Here is a 25052-nt window from a genome sequence, read left to right as displayed (position 1 = left end):
GGCCAACGATTTCCTTTGTGGCAGAGTGTCTTTAATATTTCTATCTCCTTTGCCTAGAGCAGTAGCAAGTATGTAGAATAAATGGAAAGATGGCTGGATGGATGAATGGATGGATGAATTCCTTTGACAAAATTAAAAATTAAAGTCTAAGGTAATATTCAACACCGCTTCAAACATGTACTATTAAGAATATGTGTAAACAGTAAGTTAAGGAAAATGAGAAGACAGAGAAATACACAGCAGATGAAGGAGCAAGATAAAAACCCACCAGACCAAACAAATGAAGAGGAAAAAGGCAGTCTACCTCAAAAATAATTCAGAGTAATGATAGTAAAGATGATCCAAAATCTTGGAAATAGAATGGAGAAAATACAAGAAATGTTTAACAAGGACCTAGAAGAACTAAAGAGCAAATGAACAATGATGAACAACACAATAAATGAAATTTAAAATTCTCTACAAGGAAGCAATAGCAGAATAACTGAGGCAGAAGAATTGATAAGCGACCTGGAAGATAAAATAGTGAAAATAACTACTGCAGAGCAGAAGAAAGAAAAAAGAATGAAAAGAATTGAGAACAGTCTCAGAGACCTCTGGGACAACATTAAGCACACCAACATTTGAAATATAGGGGTCCTAGAAGAAGAAGAGAAAAAAAAGTTTCTGAGAAAATATTTGAAGAGGTTATAGTTGAAAACTTCCCTAATATGGGAATGGAAAGAGTCAATCAAATCCAGGAAGTACAGAGAGTCCCATACAGGATAAATCCAAGGAAAAACACGCCAAGACACATATTAATCAAACTATCAAAAATTAAATACAAAGAAAAAATATTAAAAGCAGCAAGGGAAAAGTAACAAATATCATACAAGGGAATCCCCATAAGGTTAACAGCTGATCTTTCAGTAGAAACTCTGCAAGCCAGAAGGGAGTGGCAGGACATATTTAAAGTGATGAAATAGAAAAACCTACAACCAAGATTACTCTACCCAGCAAGGATCTCATTCAGATTCAACGGAGAAGTTACAATCCCTCCAGACAAGCAAAAGCTAAGAAAATTCAGCACAACCAAACCAGCTTTACAAAAAATGCTAAAGGAACTTCTCTAGGCAGGAACCACAAGAGAAGGAAAAGACCAACAATAACAAACCCAAAACAATTAAGAAAACTGTAATAGGAACATACATATCAATAACTACCTTAAATGTAAATGGATTAAATGCTCCAACCAAAAGGCATAGACTGGCTGAATGGATACAAAAACAAGACCCACCTATATGCTGTCGACAAGAGACCCACTTCAGACATAGGGAGACATACAGACTGAAAGTGAGGGGATGGAAAAAGATATTTCATGCAAATGGAAATCAAAAGAAAGCTGAGGTAGCAATTCTCGTATCAGACAAAGTAGACTTTAAAATAAAGACTATTACAAGAGAAAAAGAAGGACATGACATAATGATCAAGGGATCATTGATCAATCCAAGAAGAAGATATAACAACTGTAATATTTATGCACCCAACATAGGAGCACCTCAGTACTTAAGGCAAATGCTAACAGCCATAAAAGGGGAAATCGACAGTAACACAACCATAGTAGAGGACTCTAACACCCCACTTTCACCAATGGACAGATCATCCAGAATGAATATAAACAAGGAAACACAAGCATTAAACGATACATTAAACAAGATGGACTTAATTGGTATTCATAGGACATTCCATCCAAAAAATCAGAATACACTTTCTTCTCAAATGCTCATGGAACATTTTCCAGGATAGATCGTATCTTGGGTCACAAATCAAGCCTTGGTAAATTTAAGAAAATTGAAATCATATCAATTATCTTTTCCAATCATATCTTGGGTCACAAATCAAGCCTTGGTAAATTTAAGAAAATTGAAATTGTATTAATTATCTTTTCCAACCATAACACTGAGACTAGCTATCAATTACAGGGGAAAAAAACTATAAAAAATACAAACAAATGGAGGTTAAACAATACACTAATAAATAACCAAGGGATCACTGAAGAAATCAAAGAAACTCAAAAAAATACCTAGAAATGAATGACAATGAAAACATAACGACCCAAAACCTATGCGATGCAGCAAAAGCAGTTCTAAGAGGGAAGTTTAGAGCAATACAATCCTACCTCAAGAAACAAGAAGGATCTCAAATAAACAACCTAACCTTACACCTAAAGCAATTAGAGAAAGAACAGAAAAAAAAAATCAAAGTTAGCTGAAGGAAAGAAATCATAAAGTTCAGATCAGAAATAAATGCAAAAGAAATGAAGGAAACAATAGTTAAGATCAATAAAACTAAAACCTGGTTCTTTGAGAAGATAAACAAAATTGATAAAACACTAGAGAGACTCATCAAGAAAAAAAGGGAGAAGACTCAAATCAATAGAATTAGAAATGAAAAAGGAGAAGTAACAACTGACACTGCAGAAATACAAAGAATCATGAGAGATTACTACAAACAACTATATGCCAATAAGATGGACAACCTGGAACAGATGGATAAATTCTTTGAACAGCACAATCTCCTGAGGCTGGAAGAAATAGAAAATATAAACAGACCAATCACAAGCACTGAAATTGAAACTGTGATTAAATATCTTCCTACAAACATAAGTCCAGGACCAGATAGCTTCACAGGGGAATTCTATCAAACATTTAGAGAAGCGCTAACACATATCCTTCACAAGCTCTTCCTAAATACAGCAGAGGGAGGAACACTCCCCAACTCATTCTAAGAGACCACCATCACCCTGATACCAACACCAGACAAAGATGTCACAAAAAAAAAGAAAACTACAGACCAATATCACTGATGAACATAGATGCAAAAATCCTCAACAAAATACTAGCAAACAGAATCCAACAGCACATTAAAGGATCATGCACCATGATCAAGTGGGATTTAACCCAGGAATGCAAGGATTCTTCATTATCAATCAATGTGATAACCCATATTAACAAATTGATGAAGAAAAACCATAGGATCATCTCAATAGATGCAGAAAAGCTTTTGACAAAATTCAACACATATTTATGATAAAAACTCTCCAGAAAGTAGGCAATGAGAGAACTTACCTCAACATAACAAAGACCATATATCCCACAGCCAGCATCATTCTCAGTGGTGAACCCACAGCCAACATCGTTTTCAATGGTGAAAAACTGAAACCATTTCCACTAAGATCAGGAAGAAGACAAGGTTGCCCACTCTCACCACTATTATTCAACATAGGTTTGGAAGTTTTAGCCACAGCAATCAGAGAAGAAAAAGAAATAAAAGGAATCCAAATTGGAAAAGAAGAATTAAAACTGTCACTGTTTGCAAATGACATGATACTATACATAAAGAATCCCAAAGTTGCTATCAGAAAACTACTAGAGCTAATCAATGAATTTGGTAAAGTAGCAGGATATAAAATTAATGCACAGAAATCTCTGGCATCCCTATACACTAATGATGAAAAATCTGAAAGAGAAATTAAGGAAACACTCCCTTTTACCACTGCAGAATAAACGGAATAAAACTACCTAAGGAGACAAAAGACCTGTATGCAGAAAACTATAAGACACTGATGAAAGAAATTAAAGATGATACAAACAGATGGATAGATATACCATGTTCTTAGATTGGAAGAATCAACATTGTGAAAATGACTATACTACCCAAAGCAACCTACAGATTCAATGCAATCCCTATCAAACTACCAATGGCATTTTTCACAGACGTAGAACAAAAAAATTTCAGAATTTGTATGGAAACACAAAGACCCCCAATAGCCAAAGCAATGTTGAGAAAGAAAAATGGGGCTGGAGGAATCAGGCTCCCTGACTTCACACTATACTACAAAGCTACACTAATGAAGACAGTATGACAAAGGAGGCAAGAATATACAATGGAGAAAAGACAGCCTCTTCAATAAGTGGTGCGGGGAAAACTGGACAGCTACATGTAAAAGAATGAAATTAGAACACTCCCTAACACCATACACAAAAATAAACTCAAAATGGATTAAAGACCTAGATGTAAGGTCAGACACTATCAAACTCTTAGAGGAAAACATAGGCAGAACACTCTATGACATATATAACAAGATCCTTTTTCACCCACCTCCTAGAGAAATGGAAATAAAAACAAAAATAAACAAATGCGACCTAATGAAACTTAAAAGCTTTTGCACAGGAAAGGAAACCATGAACAAGATGAAAAGACAACCCTCTGAATGGGAGAAAATATTTGCAAATGAAGCAGCTGACAAAGGATTAATCTCCCAAATATACAGGCAGCTCCTATAGCTCAATATTTAAAAAAACAACAACCCAATCCAAGATTGGGCAGAAGATCTAAATAGACATCTCTCCAAAGAAGATATACAGATTGCCAACAAACACATGAAAGGATGCTCAACATCACTAATCATTAGAGAAATGCAAATCAAAACTACAATGAGATGTCACCTCACACCAGTCAGAATGGCCATCATCAAAAAACCTACAAACAACAAATGCTGGAGAGGGTGTGGAGAAAAGGGAACCCTCTTGCACTGTTGGTGGGAATGTAAATTGATGCAGCCGCTATGGAGAGTAGTATGGAGGTTCCTTAAAATACTAAAAATAGAACTACCATACGACCCAGCAATCCCACTACTGGGCATATACCCTGAGAAAACCATAATTCAAAAAGAGTCATGTACCCCGATGTTCATTGCAGTTCTATTTACAATAGCTAGAACATGGAAGCAACCTAAGTGTCCATCAACAGATGAATGGAGAAAGAGGATGTGGCAAATATATACAATGGAATATTACTCAGCCATATAAAGAAATGAAATTGAGTTATTTGTAGTAAGGTGAATGGACCTAGAGACTGTCATACAGAGTGAAGTAAGTTAGAAAGAATAAACAAATACCATATTCTAACGCATATATATGGAATCTAAAAAAAAAAAAAAGGTTCTGAAGAACCTAGGGGTAGGACAGGAATAAAGACACAGACATAGAGAATGGACTTGAGGACAGGGGGAGGGGGAAGTGTAAGCTGAGACAAAGTGAGAGAATGGCATGGACCTATATACACTATGAAATGTAAAGTAGATAGCTAGTGGGAAGCAGCCACATAGCACAGGGAGATCAGCTCAGTGCTTTGTGACCACCTAGAGGGGTGGGATAGGGAAGGTGGAAGGGAGACCCAAGAGGGAGGAGCTATGATGATATATGTTTATGTATAGCTGACTCACTTTGTTATACAGAAGAAACTAGCACACCATTTTAAAGCAATTATTCTCCAATAAAGATGTTAAAAAAAAAGTGTGGAAAAAATATATTGGCCAGATCAGAAGGGTAGTGAAGACATTTAAATCTTCCAAGCACTATAGAGGGTAGCACTCAGTAATAAGTTCACTAAATATATTCCATGTTTGTTGTTAAGAAAAAAACATTAACTATCCATAGCCCTATGTTTGAAATGTTAGAAGGTAAGGCAACACAGCAATCATATTATCAGATTGAAGGACAGTTTGCAAGATTTCTACTACTGATGAAACACAAACTTAAACAAAGTATATTAACCCTGAAAACAAAGGGTATTAAAAACCTCTAATCTTCAGTAGGAACTCTGTAACCAAAGAAGAAAAAGGTATGGTGACAATCTTTTTTCACTAGATACATGGAATCATGGGAGCAATACCATATGTTAGAGAAATTTGAATATTTAGACAAATAAAATATAGTGCAGGCTTAGACTTACTAATTAGTATATGGCAACAACTGCTCTGCTAGGGAAGTTGACTATTTTTTTCTAGTGAAGAGGAACATGAGGGCACAAAGATAAGCTGGTCCTTGAGAAACTCTCAGCATGTTTGCAAGCAGAAAGTTGTTTGCTGCAGTTAGCCATTAGGGACAGATTGAGTATTGAACAGAAAGTATTGGGTTGGCCAAAAAGTTCGTTCGGGTGTTCTGTAACATATTACAGAAAAGCCTGAATGAACATTTTGGCCAACCCAGTATAAAAATAGGGTGATTCTAGTTATTCTACTGGAGAACATCCTAGCAGAGGGGAACTACTTTCACATTACCCACAAGAAATCTAGAGAAAATAACTTCCCTTGTCCAAAAAGGGTAAACTAATTACTAGTGCAGGTACTTATATACCAGCTATGGTCCTAGTAGAGGTGTCAGTTGACCATCTGTAAAACACCCATCCAATATTCAGCAGATGTTCATTAAGTACCAGCTATATCAAGCATTAGGCTACACGAACCCTAATTATTAGGAGGAAGAACTAAGGGTGGCTGTTAGAATGGAGCAATAGTGAAATTTTAGGAGTCAACACTAATAGCCAATTAGATTAGATTCCAGCAGCCAAGGAAGTAAGGTCCTTAAGAGTCTCAGAATAAGTGAGCCACTGATGACAGTTCTTTTTATATAGATGACAGAGAGGCAGAGTATCTGAACAAAGTACCAGTCACCTCAGGAATTATCCGAAAAATCAACCTGTGAACAGGATAACTTCGGATCCACCAACAGTAATGAGTGAAGACAAAACTCCTAGGTGCTACTGCTAAAAGGAAAAGGACATTTTGGGGTATATGGAATATTTGGAAAGGAATAACTGTGTCTAAATATATCTTATCTAACACTTGATCATGAGTTGATTTGCATTTGTCAAGGTGGCAAATTCTCAAATGACAAAGGAATGAAACCTAAGATAAATTCAACAAGATGCTTTTTCTATAAGTCTGTTATCATTTCTAACACTCAAATATTGGAAAGGAAGGTGAGTGAGTCTTCTAATGGAAAAAGGAGATTTGGTGTGTGTGTGTGTGTGTGTGTGTGTGTGTGTGTGTGTGTGTGTGTAAGTCACCAGGTCTGAAAAGAAAAGAATAGATAGTAAAAATGAGAGAAAGTGGAGTCGTCTTCCTACTTCCTCTCCACTAAAGCTAATGTTTGGGTTTTTTTTTTTATGGGAGTTGTGGTTTTCAAGGGAGACAGGGTTGCTGTGTCAGGCTTGGGGTGGCTGCAGGGTCTGGAAGTATAGCCATAAAGCTAAAGAGAATCTGAAGAACCAGCAATGTGTGGCCCATGGCAGCAGGCTGGATGGTAGAACGGTGTGTCATTTCATCCTCCCAAAGTAAATTTAAAGAACTTTTAAAGGTTAGGATCTGATGGCATCCAGACTTTTTAGACACAGACCTTCTGACTTCAAGGGTTACTTACCATTTTCTATTTATAAAACATCTTACTATAATTCTGCCTTAAGAATATATGTATTACCAGGTGTCCCATATAAGGTATACATCAGAACATTCTTAAAATTCATAATAAAAATCATAACAATAACCATTACTTATAGTGGTGTTATTCAAACCAAAGTTTCTTTTCAATTAGCTTCAAAATTAATTTGTTAGCACTGAATATCAATTCTGCATTAGTACTCCTCTGGTAATTATTGCTTACCGTCAAGGCTCCATTAAGATTCCATGCTTGAAATGATGAATGTGTACCTCTATTGATTACTGCTTGTGATTTATTGAGTTATTCTTAGAATAATCATGTTTTTAGCAATATGTTTAGTTTTTCCAACATTTGTGAATCTAGTAAACCTTGAAAAGTGTACATATATATTTATACTCACAGTTGGAGTACTACGTCATATTTTTTCAGGCCCTTAGGGACACTGGTATAAATACATTAGTTTAGTGAAGGCTCTATTACAAAATTATCATACGTTTCCATGCCAAAGGAACTTAGAAATATAAAAAATATTTTTATTTTGTTTCTGGTTGTGATTTTATTACAAGTTGCTTAGTTTTTAGTCTCCTTTTTCTCTTTTAATATCCTTCCTACCGTGAACCTACAGTGAAGATTTTTGTCAACATAGATATTTAGATCTGTTAGCAATTTTTTTTAGTTTTATAACTTGTTCTTGCAAGTTCCCAGTCTGAGAACAGATACATAAGTAAAGAGTCACAAGAAAGTTCTTTAAGGGAAGTTCTTTAAGAATGGAGAAGTCAGCTGATTCCCTCAGAGGAGTGCAAGAAGGATTGAATAAAACATATAAAACCCTAAGTACAGAGCCATTTAAAGGGTCAGAACACGATGTTGAAAGATTCAATGATCCACTGAAGAATATTAAGCTAAGGAGTGACATGATCACTTTGAATCTTTAACAGTTACATTGGCAGTTATGAAGCAAATTTATGGAGGAAGGAATTGAGGTGTCTGGAGACAGAGAGATGGAGTTAGAGAACGTTTCAATAGCTTAAAGATCATGTGGACCAGTTTAAATGAATAACAATGGAGTGGAGAGGAAAGACACAAGATATAGTTAGAATACAGAGTCAAAAACACTTTAGTAAATGATTGAATTTGAGTTGGGAAAGATTGAAGGAAAAGAGACATCAGGATGAACCACTGGTTGCTTGTTTGGAAAAGTTGGTGAATTATTGTGCTATAAACAGATATATAAGTAGGTTTGGGAGAGATAGAAGGGGTAGGACAGATACTAGTTAGAAATATTGAGTTTAGTTTGGGACTGATTTAAGTTTTAGTGAAATGCTCTGATGAAGAGGTCCAACTGATACACAGATCCAAAGACCAGGAGAGAAATCTAGAATTAGAAGTTTGAGAATAATACCATAAAATTCATTATTAAGCCCAGAGCAATCAGGGCTGAATTTCTAGTTCTACTAGAATGATTAGATTAATTGAGATAAGTCAACATGGTGAGATATTTTATGAAGTCATTAAAAATATGTTTTTAATAAGAAAATGCTCAAATAGTAATATCCTATCAAATAAAAACAGAAAACAAAATTGCTTGTGCAGTAAAATGTCAATTGTGTAAAAATTGGCCTTAAAAAGGCTAGAAAGAAAAGCATTAGAGTTATATTGGTCCTACTAGGGTTAAACATTTATGGTGACTTTTCCCCATCTTTCTATTTATTTATATTTTATAAGTTTTCTATGTGCATTACTCAAAAATTAATTTAGGGTAAGGGTTGGCTTCCTGGAAAGATAATGATTAAGCTGACTTTAAAGGTCTAGATAGAAATTAACCAGATGAAGAGGATAACAGTAATAGAGGTACATAAGTGAGGAATACAGTGTGCACAGGGATCTGTAAGCAGTTGAGGGTTGTTGAAACATTCATGATGTCAGAGTGTGGTCAGAAAGGAAGCTAGATAGGAAGGTGTGTTAGCCCTATGACAGCTTGTTATGTTGAGATTCTATCCAGTGTACTCTGAGCATCTGTTAAAGGCATATATACACAGGGTAGTGTATTCATTTGCTAGGGTCACCACAGCAGAGTAACACAGACTGGCTCAAACAAGAGAAATTTATTTTCTCACAATTTTGGATGTTAGCAGTCTAAGATCAAGGTGTCAGCAGGGCTGGTTTCTTCTTAGGTCCCCTACCTTGACTTGCACAGAGCCGACTTCTCTCTCTGTCTTCACATGGTCTTCCCTCCATGAATCTGTGTCCATATATCCTCTTCTTATAAGAACACCAACAACTGGTGTCCTTATTACATTAAGGTCCACCCTAGTGACCTCATTTTAAGTTAATGACCTCTTTAAAGACCTATTTAAAAATACAGTCCTATTCTGAGTTACCAGGGGTTAAGACTTCAACATACGAATTTGGAGGAAGGGGAGACACAATTCAGCACATAACAGAGAGTGATATGGTTAAATTTCCTTTGTTAACCATGTGGAATATGGATTTGAGGGAGAAAAGATGGATGAACAGGCTGTTTTAATAATGTAGGCAAGAAATCATTATGTTGTTTCGAACAGTGAATGTATATAAATCAAGGAATGTAAAACACATGTAATCATAATAATTCCAGAGAGAACAGCTAGGTTAGAGGGGAAATAATGAATTCAATTTGGGAAAATTCAATTCTATACCTAGTATAGAGTTAGATATAGGAATCTGAAGCTCAAAGACAGATTGTTGGGATGGAATTCTGGATTTGAGCATCATTAGTACATATGCTATTTGAAACAGTGGGAGCAGATCAGTGTATCTGAGTGATGAGAGCAATGGACTTAGAACAGAAAACCAAAATTTACAGATCAGGCAGAGAATGAGCCCATGAAGGAGATATGAAAATGTGAGGTAAAGCAGAAGAGTGCCTCATCATAGAATCTAAGGAAGTAGAGTGTTTTGATGAAGGGAATAATCAATAGTCAAAGAGAGCTTTGAGATCCTAAAGACAAAAACTGAGAAATGTTAGTTGGATTTGGAAATAGACGGACTTTTGGACGTGGATACTTAACGACAATTCCTTGAACTTCTATGTGCTAGACACTGGGTGAAGCATTATAAAACATATAATTATATTTCATTTTGAGCTTCACTTAAGACTGAGAGAAGGGTTATTATGTCTGTTTTACAGATTAAGAAAACAATGGCTCTGGAAAGTCAAAGTACTATCTCAAGATCAACAGACAGCAGCAGATCAGTGGAAGTCAGCTCTAGGCTTCTTTCTGTCACCAAAACTGGCATGATTAACCACTAGTAATACTAACTCCCTAAAAGTGAGGCAGTTTTATTAACTTGGAAGGACTAGAATTCCAGAGAGCTGTGGGTTGGTGAGTGAATGGTGAGGAAGTAAAATAGACTACCCTTTTCAGAAGAGAAGAAAGTAGGACAGACACCAACCCATCTTGCTCTCCTTTGTTTAATACATTGCCTGGAACACAGTAGATGCTCAATAAATTTTAGTTCAATGAACAAGAAATAAATGTGGACGTGAGCTAGGTATAAGGTGTACATGGAAGAGGAGGCAGCAGAGATGTAGATTGCATGCAGCCCAAAGGGGAAAAAAAAGTGGAGAGGATAACACTGAAGAAGAAAGAGAAGAAAACTTAAACCAGGTGCTTCCTAGAAAATGTTACTAGGGTTCAGGATCAAGACCACAAGTAAGAATTTCACCCGAAACACCTTTACAGTTGAACAAAAAAAGTGAAGTATAAAAATAAGTATGTAAGGACACTTGACAAGTTGCTTCATCTTTTAACAATCCTCTCCATATTAAGCTTCTTCAGGAAAGAATATCTCACCATTTCCAATAAGTTATTTGCTTTAAAGTTTTAATAAATTCATACATGTAATGCCCTGTGCCTAGATTTCCCTCTTTTTCACTGTATGGTAATCTTTTATTGCAACATAAAGACTTAGATCACAGATTATGTCTTAGAATTATTTATTCAATTCTCCAAACAGAATCTGTCACTCCCTCTCTTTTCTATCTCTTAATGCAATCCTGTAGTGACTTGGAGGCCATAGAGAAAACACTCTTACATTTATTTATTAAGTGCCTTTGAAATACCTTAGGATATCAACAAAATATTTCAAAATGTTATATGGAATATTTTAAAGCAAAGGAATTTCATAAGCTGATTTAGCTTGGACACAATTTTATTTATTAATTCAACTTTTATATATATAATAATATATGTTTTAAATTTTCTTACTAGTCAGCTAAAGACTATTCTGTTAGATGACTGCATTTTGTAACAAAAGCACATTCTTGATTCATTGAGTTTTAATAATCTCATACTGAAAATGACACATAGGTTGAAAAATTTTATGCAATGTATTTAAAGAATAAAATGTCACTTGCCATTATAAAGATTTATCTTTTGATCACTGTGATGTTTAAAGAAAATGATTTGTACTTGTGCCCTAGCTTCACTATCTTCAAAGCCAAATTGTGTGCTGTAATACTTTAAGCTTTCAGCTGGTGTTGAATTTTGGCTGGTTCAATAGTGGGATGAGATTACTGACTGCTATATTACTATTCTGTGAAACAAATTCATTCTTGAATAATCTATATGCCTTATGGGAAGGTCAAATGATAAGGCAGAAAGATCTGAAACAAAACACTAAGATTTCATTGTTTTGAGTTTGGCAGATATCCAGTTGCATATTTCAAATTATCTAAGAAAAATACACAAAGTGCACAATTATATTCAACTTGAGCTTGAACTTGAGCTATATAGAATTATCCTCATCTAATTTATAAAACATACTGGTATATATGAAATAGGAAATATAACATCTTTGTAACACTTGGCACATGTTGATATTTTCCTTCTATCACTAAATTAAGAACGTGAACTTAATAAACATATATTGGGAGAGTTAAGATAATGTGGAATAGCTATATCAATTTGTCCATAAACACCTCTTTAAATAACTGTTTAATATTATACCCAAAAATACATAAATAAAACTAAAAGTCTAGCAGAACCTGAGACAAAATATCCTCACAAATAATCTGTATATGTATTGCCTGTCAATTAAACTTACAGATAGGTAATTTTTGCTCAGTCTCTGTGCATTTTTAATCTACCTAATGTAAGCATTGAATTGTTCAACTTTTAGAACATTTGCCAAGTTACAATGTAATTAATAATCATATGGATTTGAAGACTCTAGTTCTTTCTTTCTACTATGAAAATGTTTTAAGATTAATGTGCATTAATTTCAGTTGTATGAAAAAATATTGTAATTTAAGATTATGTTTTTATTTTTTTAATTGAAAATGTAAGTCTAACTGGAGCAAAGAGAAATTTCTAATGCAGATAAACTATTCAGTCATCATTTAATATTATGTATAACCATAATTGCATTTATCTGGGAAAACATAATTTGCTTTGTTTTGCTATTTACGCATATCCAATTTTTAAATCATATGTTAGTAAAATTGTAGCATTTAATTAATTTGAATAAAATGTACATCAAAGTTGTAAGTGAAATATGTATAAGTCATTAATTAAAATATGCGATTGGTGGCTTTTCTGGAAATAAAGGAGAGAAAAATTAAGGTAGAGTAATAGCGTGATTAATTGATTCAGGATGGCTCCTGATGAAAAATTATGTTCAGTAAGAGTTTGTTGTTATAATTTGTGATCATTTGTCACTTTACAGTATATCATATATAGTGGATTCAGGTGCACAAGCTGTATAAATGACTGTCATAAAAATGCCAATTTTTAAAATAAAAATGATGGTTATTTTACTGATTTAATTCAAAACTCATTGTATATTAATTTGAGCTATTGCTGTGTTTCCAGAGATGGTAAATACTTTGTAAATGATTTTGTTCTCATATATGCATATATCATTTAAAAAATCAAATCAATTATTTTTTAAAAATATGTTTCAAGATACAAATTTCACATGTTTTTATTAAAACATGAAGATACTGGACAAAAGTTGTTTTTTAAATATTTAGTAAAAAATAAATAGAAGGAATGATTATTTTTTACAACCCAAAACTTTCTTCCACTCAAAATTCTTTTAATATAATAAAATGTACTTTTTTACAGTATGTTCCCTTCTGTATCTCACTGATTTCTTCAGTGTTGTTATCTCATATAAGAGCTTTTGTTAAACGCTATAGATTAAGCTGAATTATTCTACATATGATGGGAACTGATAAATTTGAAAAGAAAATTTTATTTAACAGAGGACATTCATAAACCAAATTTTGTTATTTTCAAAGAGAAAAAGGGACACAAACTCAGAGTAAAATACCAATGGGCTCATTTGTGTTCTGCCTTAAACAGCAGACATCAATAATGCTTGTTATTGTAGAGTTAATTTAAATGAGTAGAAATAACCTTGGAAATAAAAGTTTAAGCAAGTTATTTTCATGAGACTGGTTTATTATGCAATGATTTTTATATGAATATTTTGCTTTCTTCTTTTAGGAAGTATGCATGTTTTTAGTCATCTTGTCAAATACCACTCAGTCTGATTTTCTGTTTCTATCCTATCTAGTACTTGTCTAATCCTAGAACCGTACCACTTTATGAAAATCTTGTTTATAACCTATTTATATAGAATTATATGAAAACAAACAAAAATTTCACGTCCCTGTGCTGTGGACCAATTGGTAACTATTTTAGTCGCCTTCTGCATTAGGAGTTCCATCTTTTGGGCATTGAAATTGATTTTTCTCATCTTAGCATCTGAAGATCCAGAGTGTGCCCCTTGCCCAATCGCCTGAGACTATACAGTGACACCTACAACAGAGGATGTGGAGGCAGCAGCTTTCGGGCACCAGAAATGGCAGCATCAGGAGCATCAGCACGAATAGACTTTGTAGAGGTAGTTCTCCCAAACTGTATTATGAAACCAAACATTTTTGGTGTGCTACCTGCTGACGGGGGCTACCTTCTTACTGCCTAGTGTTATGCAAAATGTTTGGTCTTTGTTAAAGCTTAACAATAACATTTCTGACTAATATAGAGCAACCTGATTTTTTTTCCAAGTGTGTTCAGTTGCCTTAACTTTCAATTAACGTGAAATTTTATCAGTCTAGAAAAACATTAATACTCATATCTTTGTCCAGTTTATTTCACTCTTAGTTTATATAAAGCTGCTGTCACATATAATTTTTGTATAAATTTTTTTGACTAGATCAGAATAAACCATCATTTTAAAAGACATCCTAATGAAGTAAATAAGAGAATTTCTCTAGTCAGTTATATACTTCAGAGACTGAATAGGGTTGCCCAGGTTTTCTGTGTGGACCACCTAGTGATGTTCCATTGTGAACTTATTTTGCAAAGTGAAAGATTATTCCCAGATGGTCCCAGTCAAAATATGAAAGGCCAGTGATTGATTGGTTTTATATATCCTTTCATTTTATGTAATTTAATGTGAAATAGTTATTTTGTAGCTATAAAACACATTTGTTAATTAACCACATTGGCCTTATCTATACAGTTCAATGACTTATAACATTTCAATTTGCATGTAGAATGAACCTCTGTAATGATGTCTTTGCAAAATAAATAAAAGTTGACACAATGGGTGCATTTGCTTTTAACATGTTATACATTTGACTTAGAAAAGTAGGTTATATTTCATATTGAAATTTTGAAGAGTTTGAAATTCAGCATCCAGAGATCTTCATCTTGGTGCAGTACAACAAATTCATTCTTCACCCCATCTTCACTCCTTTTTGGAACAAGGCACGATATAAAGAATTTATACTAGTTCTATTGGAACTATTGCTTGATTAAATATAATTTGAACATTCTTTGCCTAAACCAGATATGAGCAGGATAGATACATTGACCTTAATAGTATTTTTATTTTTTGTTTTTTTTTTTGTTTTTTTCTGTTTTATTTCCTTATTTAGGAAATTACAAATTGTCATTTTTTGCCAAATCTACACTACGGAGTTGAAATGTACTTTTCTGAATATTTCCATTCTGTCTTAATGTATTTTAATTATGTGAATTTATAAAATAATGGCCCTAAATGCATAGACCTTTGTAAAAAGTACATATATATTTGAAAGTGGATGTTGTTTTTTTAGTTAAAATTGTGTAAACACTGATTTTTCCATGAGTACTTATAAAGATCTTATGTAAAAATTCATAAAACTACTTAATTGAGTTTGTACAACATAGTTTTTACCTGTGTGTCATATACTCATTTACTTCTGTCATTTTCACAATATATTGCATATGTCTCTAGAAACTGTATATTGAAAGGTATGTTGCTCTTCTAAGAACACAAAAGTAAATCTCTGACTCTGCTTTAAAACAAATTGTGCTATTTTAGTATAGTTTTATAATGTGCTCTCATCATGTCCTTCAAATGCCATTTTCAAGATTACTTAAAACATTCTGCATGAAAGTAGCTTTAAAGTATTTAAGAAATACTTCTTCCTCTATCATGTTCCAAGTAAGGAACTGGATTTTCCACTGTTAAATTTTAAAAGTCTTACAGAGCTGCAGTTAAAATCTGCAGCATAGTGCAGTAGTTCTGTTTGATAATTATTTTGGTGGCGTGACCTAACTGCAGCAAATCATGCTGCATTCCTGGTCTTATGATAACATTACAATTGAGACCTGGTATATATAGGATAAAGGAAACTTTTCTTAAGGAAAAGACATTAACAAGTAACAAATAATTGTTATCAAGTTGGAATGGTTTAAAACCGCATCAGCAGAAGTGATTACAAAAGTAAAAAATTAAATCAAATACCACTGAATATGATACTTAATTCGTTTTTGCCCACTGTTCATGCTATGTCACTGTAGTGTTCCAACAAGTGTAAGTGATTATAAATTCCTTCACAATGTTTATGGCACTCTAATCTTTTATGCTGAGAGGAGTCACATATACCAATTTAACAAAAATATTAAATGTGTTCATTTCATAAAGTTACATAATTTTTAGCCTTTCTCTCTATATTTTTTTAAACTAGATAAACTGGTAAAAGGATAAGATGTGTTTATGTACATTTGTTATTATTGAAATAACAGTAATCTCCTATTGAGCTATCTTTTAGAAATATATTCTATTGATTATACATTCATGGGTAGTGGAATATGCATATTAAACCAGAATTTGACTAAATCTACAATAATAACTAAAACAAAAATAACTCTTAAGAAGAAGGCAGCACAATAGGTGCTTACCCATTCTCCAGGATACCAAGTATTACAACAGAAACCCTTCCTTCTTTGTAAGATAAGTGTCCCTTCTGGGAACCTGGGCCACCATTTGAGCAACATATTGAATTGCCTTTCAACATCTTATTGACATCTCATGAAGAGAAGGCAACTTTTATAGCTCTTAGCAGCGTCTTAGAAAATAGAATACATCTCCCTATGTTTCTCAGAAATTACAGGTTCCTGCATGTTTATTAAGAATTTCATATACTCTCCTATCCCTATTTTTTTGTTCATATCAAATTTTACCAACTACGATTTCTGCCATTTTTATTTTCTTTTAAATCGAGTCAACTTTTCCTGGAGCAAAACTGGCAGATCTAAATTTTGTCACAAAAGAATATGATTATTTTACAAATTTTTAGTCATAAACAAAACATAACAAAGTTATATTAGGTGTTTTCAGTTTTATATTATTTGCTTCTGCTACAGCAATCAGTATAAATTGGATAAAGACTGATAATTTATATGTATTTATTGGCAGAAAACCAGAAGTCTCAATTACTCAGGCTACTAGAATATTGTTGAGTACTTGTATAGGTGTCACTTTTATTTGAATTACTAAAATATAGTTTTAGTCCATCATTCTAAAATTTAGCAGATATCTTTTAAGTAAGGTAATGATCCTGCCCTTTCTCTTCTCTCTTCACCTACTTGACTGGTTTCTTACTATCCATCCTTTAATCTTCCAATGTATCAGGCCTATACATCTATCTTTCTGTCTTATTTATTTATGTACTTGCCTTTTACATTCTTCTAAATTGTAGATTTCTTGAGGACAAGGTAGGCTGTTTTATTCATTTTCCAGAATACCTAGAATGGTGGCTTGCAAATAGTATGCATAGCTAATGAAGAAAAAAGAAAAGAAAGGAAGAAAAGTAATCCCCCCAAATACTTAAAGAAAATAAGATTACTTCCAGGGAGAGGTAAGGAGGACATATTTGAGAACATGTGATCTAGGTTTTAAAGGGGAAGTTATATTTCAACTATTGGGAAGAAAGCAGCAGTATACTTGCAGAGGAAATGAAGGATATAAGAACGTACAGGGCGTATTACGGAATGCCCTGATTTTGCTGATGGTTGGATAAGTTAAAATGAGCAGTGGAAGTAAAAGTTGAAAGGTGGATTGAGGTGGTCCTGGCTAACTGACAGCTGCTAAAAATTTTTGACTACATGAGTAATAAGGAAGAGTTGGCATTTAAGGCAGCAGTTAAAAACTCAAAAAAGAGAAAATAAATGTTACAGCAACATTTCATAAATAAAGCAAATACACAGTGCAGTACACATTTTTTCAGTCTCTTGTGAGTGGCTGGCACTGAAGATAGATGAAATCATATGCACTACATCTCAATCTTTGTCTTCCCCTCCAGTAAAACAGTAATCTAGACAAAACTGTTTTAGCGCATAAGTGGTCTTGAATTCCTTGACAGTGAAAGGGAACAAATATTTATTTAGTAGATATACTAGGCTCTTTATCCACGAACCTTATTTTATTAAACCTTATAACAGTGTAAGGTATGGCTTGTCACTTTTTTTAACTGACGAGGAAACTGAGTCTCAGAAATTAAGCAGAGTAGAAAGTGGCAGAACCTGGATTCAAGCCCATTTCTCTCTCCTGTGCTCCATAATGTACTGACTTCACTGTTTTACGTACAGATTGTAGTCCTGCTTAAATGATATTTTTAGCAACTTCAAATTATTTATGCTGATGTTGCTCTTGATTGATTTATCTCCAAGGTACTTGATTAGGAATCAAATCCTATAAATGCCTCTTCTAGATTATAGATATTTGTCACATATGGCAAGAATTGCTTATCCTTTTGAGGTGTTTTCCATTAAAAAAAAATACATCAGGGTACGTTTTGGGTTCTGGAATCACAGATTAACCATTCAGTCCTCATAATGATAAATTAAGGAGATGATCAATGAGTTTCATAAGGTTATGAGTGTCAGTTTATTTGTGATAATGTAAGGTTTTGTTCCTGCCTTTAATTTATGGCTGAGTGTCTTTAACTATCAGTTTTATCTTTCCAACCTTTTAAAATCAAGGTGATTTCTTCTTTAGCATTTCCTAACATACAAGATTGTAAAGGTACCAATACCTTATACAGCGAACGTGTATTATATTTTTCAAAGCCTTCAATAGTAATTTTTTGATCTGCACATTAACCTGGTAAGGAAGGCATAAAAGATATTTTCCATTCAGGTAATAAGAACTTTAATGTTATTTGCCACTATATAAATAACATTCTTAGCCCTGCAGACAATGCACTGATTTTTGTGTCAGCTTATGTTATTTATTGGTGTACATTAATTCTATGTTATAGTTTTTCTTGAGGACAAATGTTTAGAATTGCAATTTTCATTTTAAGTTGATGCTTTGCAGAAGGATTTCACAAAAACTGGTAAAACTTTGAAATATAATTTTTTTCTATGGTAATTACCACAAAATACAGTTAAGTAGTTCAGGATGTTTCTATAGTAATTACTGAACAATGTGCTTTCAGTATTTTTGATATAAGTAAATATAGAAATTACGTAGCTTCTAACGTCAAAGCATTTGTTACTCTAAGATATTTCTAAATTTGCTTTTTAATATAAAATTGATCATGCTTGAAATCAAACTTTTTTTTCTGTGTACATAATTGATATACATTTTACTCTTTAGGAAAACAAATAGAAACTGGAAAATTTTTAGGAAAAAGCAGAAGAATGTAATTCTCATCAGTCTTCTCTCTGGATCAACAGGTTTATATAGGCATCTAAAATTGTTAAAAAAGAAAGACTTGGAAATAAAGAGGATTAAAAAACAGCAGTAAATATGGATACACTGAGATGGCAATCTATAAACTGTTGTCCTAGTTTTGTCATTTAGTAATTTTAACAGAAGAGCAAAACAGTATATTCCTTTAATACCAAGCTTAGGGCACAAGAAATAAATGTATTTAACACAGTGACGGAAAACTCAATAAGAGAATGAAAATTAGAATCAAGGAAAACTTGCCCAACATTTATTGAAAACTTACAATTGAGCACTGTACTATGTGTTGAGAATTTCAAAGATATATTGAGCCCTTTCACTGAGTTTTTGGTTCTGTGGAAGAGATAGTCTAGCCAAGGAAAATCATGTGCAAAAGCAGAGAGATGAATGGAAACTGATGAATTATGCAAAATACTAGGAGATTCATTTGTGTTGCATGTATTGGCTTGTGCATAAAAAGAGATGGGGTTTGAAAAGTAGAGAAAAGCCTATTCGAGTAGTGTTTTGTATGCCAGTATAATGGTTAGATCAATAAAGAGAAATAAGCCTAATTCAGTGAATTTTGCAAGGAATACTGGCCATTTAATTTTACCTAATATAGGCACTAGAATTTAACTCTTATAGGTCATATAATTGCTAATATTTATTGAGTTCTAAATTCTTTACAAATATTAACTCATATAGCCCTTACATTAACTCTCTGAAGTAGGTATTAGTACCATCCTTATTTTATAAGTAGGGACACTGAAACATAAAGAAATTACTTACCCAATGTCACAAAGTTGGTAAGGTGAGGTGGAAGGATTCCAACCCTGGCAGCCTGACTCAGAAGCCTTGTTCTTAATAACCATGGCACAGCAAGGTAGAGTTCACTCAAACTGGACTGAAGTTTTGAGGATATGTGAGGATATCTTTTTTTAGAGATTTGAATACATATTGAATTTGGGAAAGTTTTGGTAACATTTGTTAGTAAAGTATCCAACTCTTCTTTTTTAAAAAAAAAACAGCTTTATTTAAGTATAATTGATATCTAATAAATTGCACATATTGAAAGTAACAATTTGATAAGTTTTGAAACATATATACACCACCAAAAGCATCACCACAGTAAAGATAATGAACATATCCATCGCCCAAAAACGTTTCCTCATGGCACTGCTTACTCACTCCCCACCCAGGCAAATACTATTCTGCTTTCTATCACTACAGATTAGTTTGAAGAATTAGTTTCCAGAATTTTATGTAAGTATTATCTTAGAGTATATTATCTTTTTGGGGGGAATATGGCTTTTTTCAATGAGTATTATTATTTTATTTGTCTATGTTATAATGGTTATCAATTTTTATTGCTGAATAGTATTCCACTGTATAAATATAGCACAATTTCTTTACCTTTTCCCTTCTTGATGGATATCTGAGTTGAAAGTTTTTTCCAGTTTTTCTCTGTTACGAGTTGGCTGCTCTGAATGGTTATGTACAAGTCTCTGTATGAATGTTTAAGGAAAGAAGTCAGGCACAAGGAATATATATGTTTTCATTTATGTAGAATATAATGTGAGGCAAAACTAGTCTATCTTACCAGAAATTATAATAGCGGTTATCTTTTGGGAGGTAATTAGTGACTAAAAGGGTGCATGAGGGAGACTGCTTTTGGACTCTGAAAGCATTTTGTTTCTTCATCTTGATATTGATTACATGGGTAACCAGTTCAGTATATGAAAATTCAGTGAGCATTACACTTCTGCTACGTACTCTTCTATAGGTATCTTACACTTTGATTAACAGTTAAAGTAAAAGTGAGGCTAAACAGCTAAAGTAAAAGTGAAATAATTTGGTTCGGTCTAGATAATTTTCTATATGTTATCTGGCATGTATGCTTTTTATTTCATAGCTCTTATTAATATTCCAGTTATATACTCCTATAATATCCTCCTTGTGCATTCTATACCATTACATTTACACCTTTTGCTGTAATTACTATTTTACTGTATGTCTTTCTTGTCAAATTATAAAATTTCTGTAAAAGAAGGTAATATCTAACCTTCTTACCTCCATGTCCATTGTCTGGCACTGTTCTTGGTACATAGTAGGTATTCAACGAATACTTGGATGAATGATACATAATTTTTCTTTCTGGTTTCTTGTGTACCTGCTCCAAGTTTAGCCACTGAGTCTTCATTATTTGTTTTCTACTGAAGGTTTTGCTTCCCCTACTGTCTACAAATTATGGATTATATTGTGTGATATTAAAAGTTTTTCCTCCTAACTTCAGTTCTTTGTTTTACCATACATTTTTCAAACTAATAATAACTTCTATTTTTGAGTGTTTACCATGGGCTCTGAGCACTTTACATCTACTAACTTACTTAAGATGCACCATCCAACAATGTAGATACTCATATTGTTCCCATTTTATGGAGAAACTGAGACACAGGAATGTTAAATATCTTGCCCAAGGTTATAAGGTCTTGTAAATGACAGAGTTCATATTTAATCCCAGACAGTCTAACTATGTAAGTCATGATTTTATACAGTATAGTCTTCTGTGTTTATATACACTACATTATGTCATAACATTTCTTCATTTCCTTCAGAACTTGTATAAAATGTTAACTTTCAACAATGGCTCTCTCTGACCACTTTATATGAAATAGAAGCTCTCCAGATGATCTCAATCGTTCTCACCCTGCTTTATTTTCTTCATAACGCATTTCACCACATGCTATATTGTACATTTATGTTTATTTCCTTCTCATACATCTCTCCCACTAAAATGGTAGCTCTACAAGGGCAGAGGTTTTATCTGTTTTACTTTTATCTACAGTGTTATATCTTAGAATAAAGCCTAATACATAGTAGATGCTTAATAAATATTTGTTAAATGAACAAATAAATGCTTCATAGAATCAACTTACCCTGTGACACTTGGTGCTACAGGGTTGGCAGAGATTTTTAAAACTCCCTTTAGCAGAGTCACTTGTTGCTTACAATAGTGACCAAAAAGGATCTCTATTGGACAGAATCACAGACACCATTACACATTCCAGTTGAACATATCCTGGAAGTAGTAACTCAAGAGCATTTCTGAACATGCCAGTATCATGTGAATTTTTATTCTAGAAGCAACTTTGTTCTGGCAAATGAAATTTTATTTGTCGTCATATAATTTACATTTTTAAAAGATATCTGTGGCTCCTAAGTGGAGAGTGTGTTATAGAGGACACAATGGAAGACACAATAACCAGTTATCGAGGCCATGGAAGTAATTCATGGGAGAAGCAAAACTTTGAACTACAGCTATGACAATGACCATAGAGATGAGAAGAAACAGATTTCAAAGAGAGTAGAATCCATAGAACTTGTGAATAATTAGTCATGGGTTTCTGATTTAGGTAGTATCAACTCACAGGCAGGAAATAGAGGAGGTCTGGGAAGATGACTAATTTTGTTTCCAACATGATAAATTGGAAGTTCATATGGTATATTCAAAACTGTTCAGTAAACAATAAAAAAAAATTAGACCTGGAACTTAGAAGAGCATCTGTGACTAGAGAGTTATATTTCGGTCATCAAATGCTTGAAGTTGCTTAGGGGGATACTATGTAGAATGTTGTTCCAGTATCAACAGGTTCTTAACTAGCCACACGATAACCAACTCTGCATGATTTAAGTTGAAAGAGACTTTAATGATAGAACATTGAATAAATGAAAGAATGGGCTATAAGACAACAAGTGAAACTTAGAAAAAAGGCAAAAGCAATTTTTCAAAGAACAGTGTGGTGTCATACCATCATTGCCACCACTGAATGCTGAATGCCACAGTTTGCACCGGCACCCTGCAAGCACTGGGTACTGACCACTGTTACTGCACCATCACCCTGCAACGTGTTACTTTCACTGCTGCTGCTGCTGCTGTTGCTCAAGCCATAATGAATTCTCCACAGTTAGCTTCTGTGGCGAGAAGGGAGTATGTGTCTGACTTGTAGAGCCCCTGTTCCCAATTCACTGATGCCAGAGAGGCTTGAAAACCAGGTATGTGGCTTCTAAAAAGGATGTTGATCCCCAGCAGCCAAAAACCACCATGTACACTTACTCACCAACATTAGGTTTATTAATTGCTGCTGCAAGGGAGGCTGCATACCATGGAAAACCATGGAGCACCTCAGTAAGAGGGAGTTAGGAGGGATTTTAGGTGATTTTGGAGAAGGTTTAAGAATGTGGTTATTTTTCTGGATCAGGTAGTCTCTGAAAGTGGGGCATTTGGTTATTGGAGATTTGGGCATTTTTTAACCTTTGAGACCGGAAAATGGAGAGTAGCTCCAATGGAGCTGCCATTGGAGAAGAAATAGTAATTCCTTATAGTAATAGAAGCACAAGGTCTGCTTTTGTCTCTATCCAGGTCTGATTTTGTAGTTGACTTGTTTTTTTTTATTCCATCATCGTCTGAAGAGTTCTCAACTGATAATTTTGTGTAATTGCTTATGATCAGCAGAGAAATACTATGGTTTGGTGGTAGCAACCAGGCTAGCTACCAGCTGTCAGCTGTCAGGGCTGCTCTTCCCTTTTCAGTAGGTAAGCTTTGCATCCTACCAAGTTTCCTAAAGTGGAAATGACCAAAATGCCAGATTCTGGGCAGCCAATTAAAATATTACCAAGCCTATAATTTCCAAATATTAGGTATTGTATTAGTCAGCTCAGATTGCCTTGACTGAGTGGTTTAAACAGCAGGAAATTATTTCTGGAAGCTGGAGGCCTAAGATCAAGGTGTTGGCTGATTCTGTCCCCCAGACAAGGCCCTTTTCCTGGCTAGAAGAGTATGCCTTTTTGCTGTATCCTCACATGGCAGGGAAAGAGGGAGCTCTGGTCTCTCTTCCTCTTCTCATAAGGACACTAATCCAATTGCGGTAAGTGAGGTTCCATCCTTATGACCTCATCTAAATCTGATTACCTCCCAAAGGGCCCACCCCCAAATACCATTGCCTTGAGGGTTGGGACTTCAGCATATGAATTTTGAGGGGACACAAACATTTCCATAAGACGTGTCACTTTAAATCAGAGATCAGCAAACTTTTTCCTGCAATAGGCCAAATAGCAAATATTTAAGTTTTGTAGGCCATAGGGTCTCCATCACAACTTCTCAGTCATTGTAGCACAAAAGCAGCCAAAGACAGTATGTAAACAAACAAGCATGGCTGTGTTCCAAACTTTATTTATAGACACTGAAAAATTTGAATTTCATATCATTTTCATGTCATGAAATATTATTCTTCTTTTGATTTTTTTCAACTATTTAAAAATATAAAAACTATTCCTAATTTGTAGACTATATAACAACAAGCAGTGGACCAGATTTGGCCTGCAGGCCATAGTCTGAAAACCCCTGCTCTAACTAAGAAGTGATATTATTAATGAGTTGGTTGCCTGTGAACTGATATGAAGAGAGAAGATCCAGTGGTGTTGATTAGTTCAAAAGAACACATCACGTGGAATTAGAAGTCACCGTAATAGAGGTTCCATTACTTCTGGGTCCTTATTGTAAATCTCAGAATCAATGTCTATTTTAATAGTTCTTAAATTAGGAGATAGTGACAGACTCTACCTACTACTTCACTGACGTTCTAGGAAAGCTTCTTTACATAGAAGTTTTTTATTTCCTTTTATTTGGATACATTATGACTCATTTACAGTTAGTTTTTTTTCATTTTTTCCCAATTTTATCAAGATATAATTGAAGTGCATCACTGTATAAGTTTAAAGTATACAACATAATGGTTT

General features: G+C 33.9%; 1 protein-coding gene across 6 annotated transcripts in view; it reads left to right on the top strand.

Moving 5' to 3' along the window:
- Positions 1-25052, top strand: part of LRRC7 (leucine rich repeat containing 7) — a 502831-nt gene that overhangs the window by 278625 nt on the left and 199154 nt on the right. Inside the window, exon 8 of one of the 6 annotated variants that reach the window (XM_033407477.2) lies at positions 14012-16152. The exons of the other annotated variants lie outside the window; for them this stretch is intronic. Within the exon in view, the coding sequence (XP_033263368.1) occupies positions 14012-14018 (7 nt within the window). The 3' untranslated portion in view covers positions 14019-16152. Of the gene's footprint in view, positions 1-14011; positions 16153-25052 lie in introns of those variants that run through there. 6 annotated transcript variants of the gene reach the window in all.

This window comes from Orcinus orca, chromosome 1 (assembly GCF_937001465.1).
Source record: "Orcinus orca chromosome 1, mOrcOrc1.1, whole genome shotgun sequence".
Taxonomy (NCBI): domain Eukaryota; kingdom Metazoa; phylum Chordata; class Mammalia; order Artiodactyla; family Delphinidae; genus Orcinus; species Orcinus orca.
This window is presented reverse-complemented; position numbering and strand designations above follow the sequence as displayed.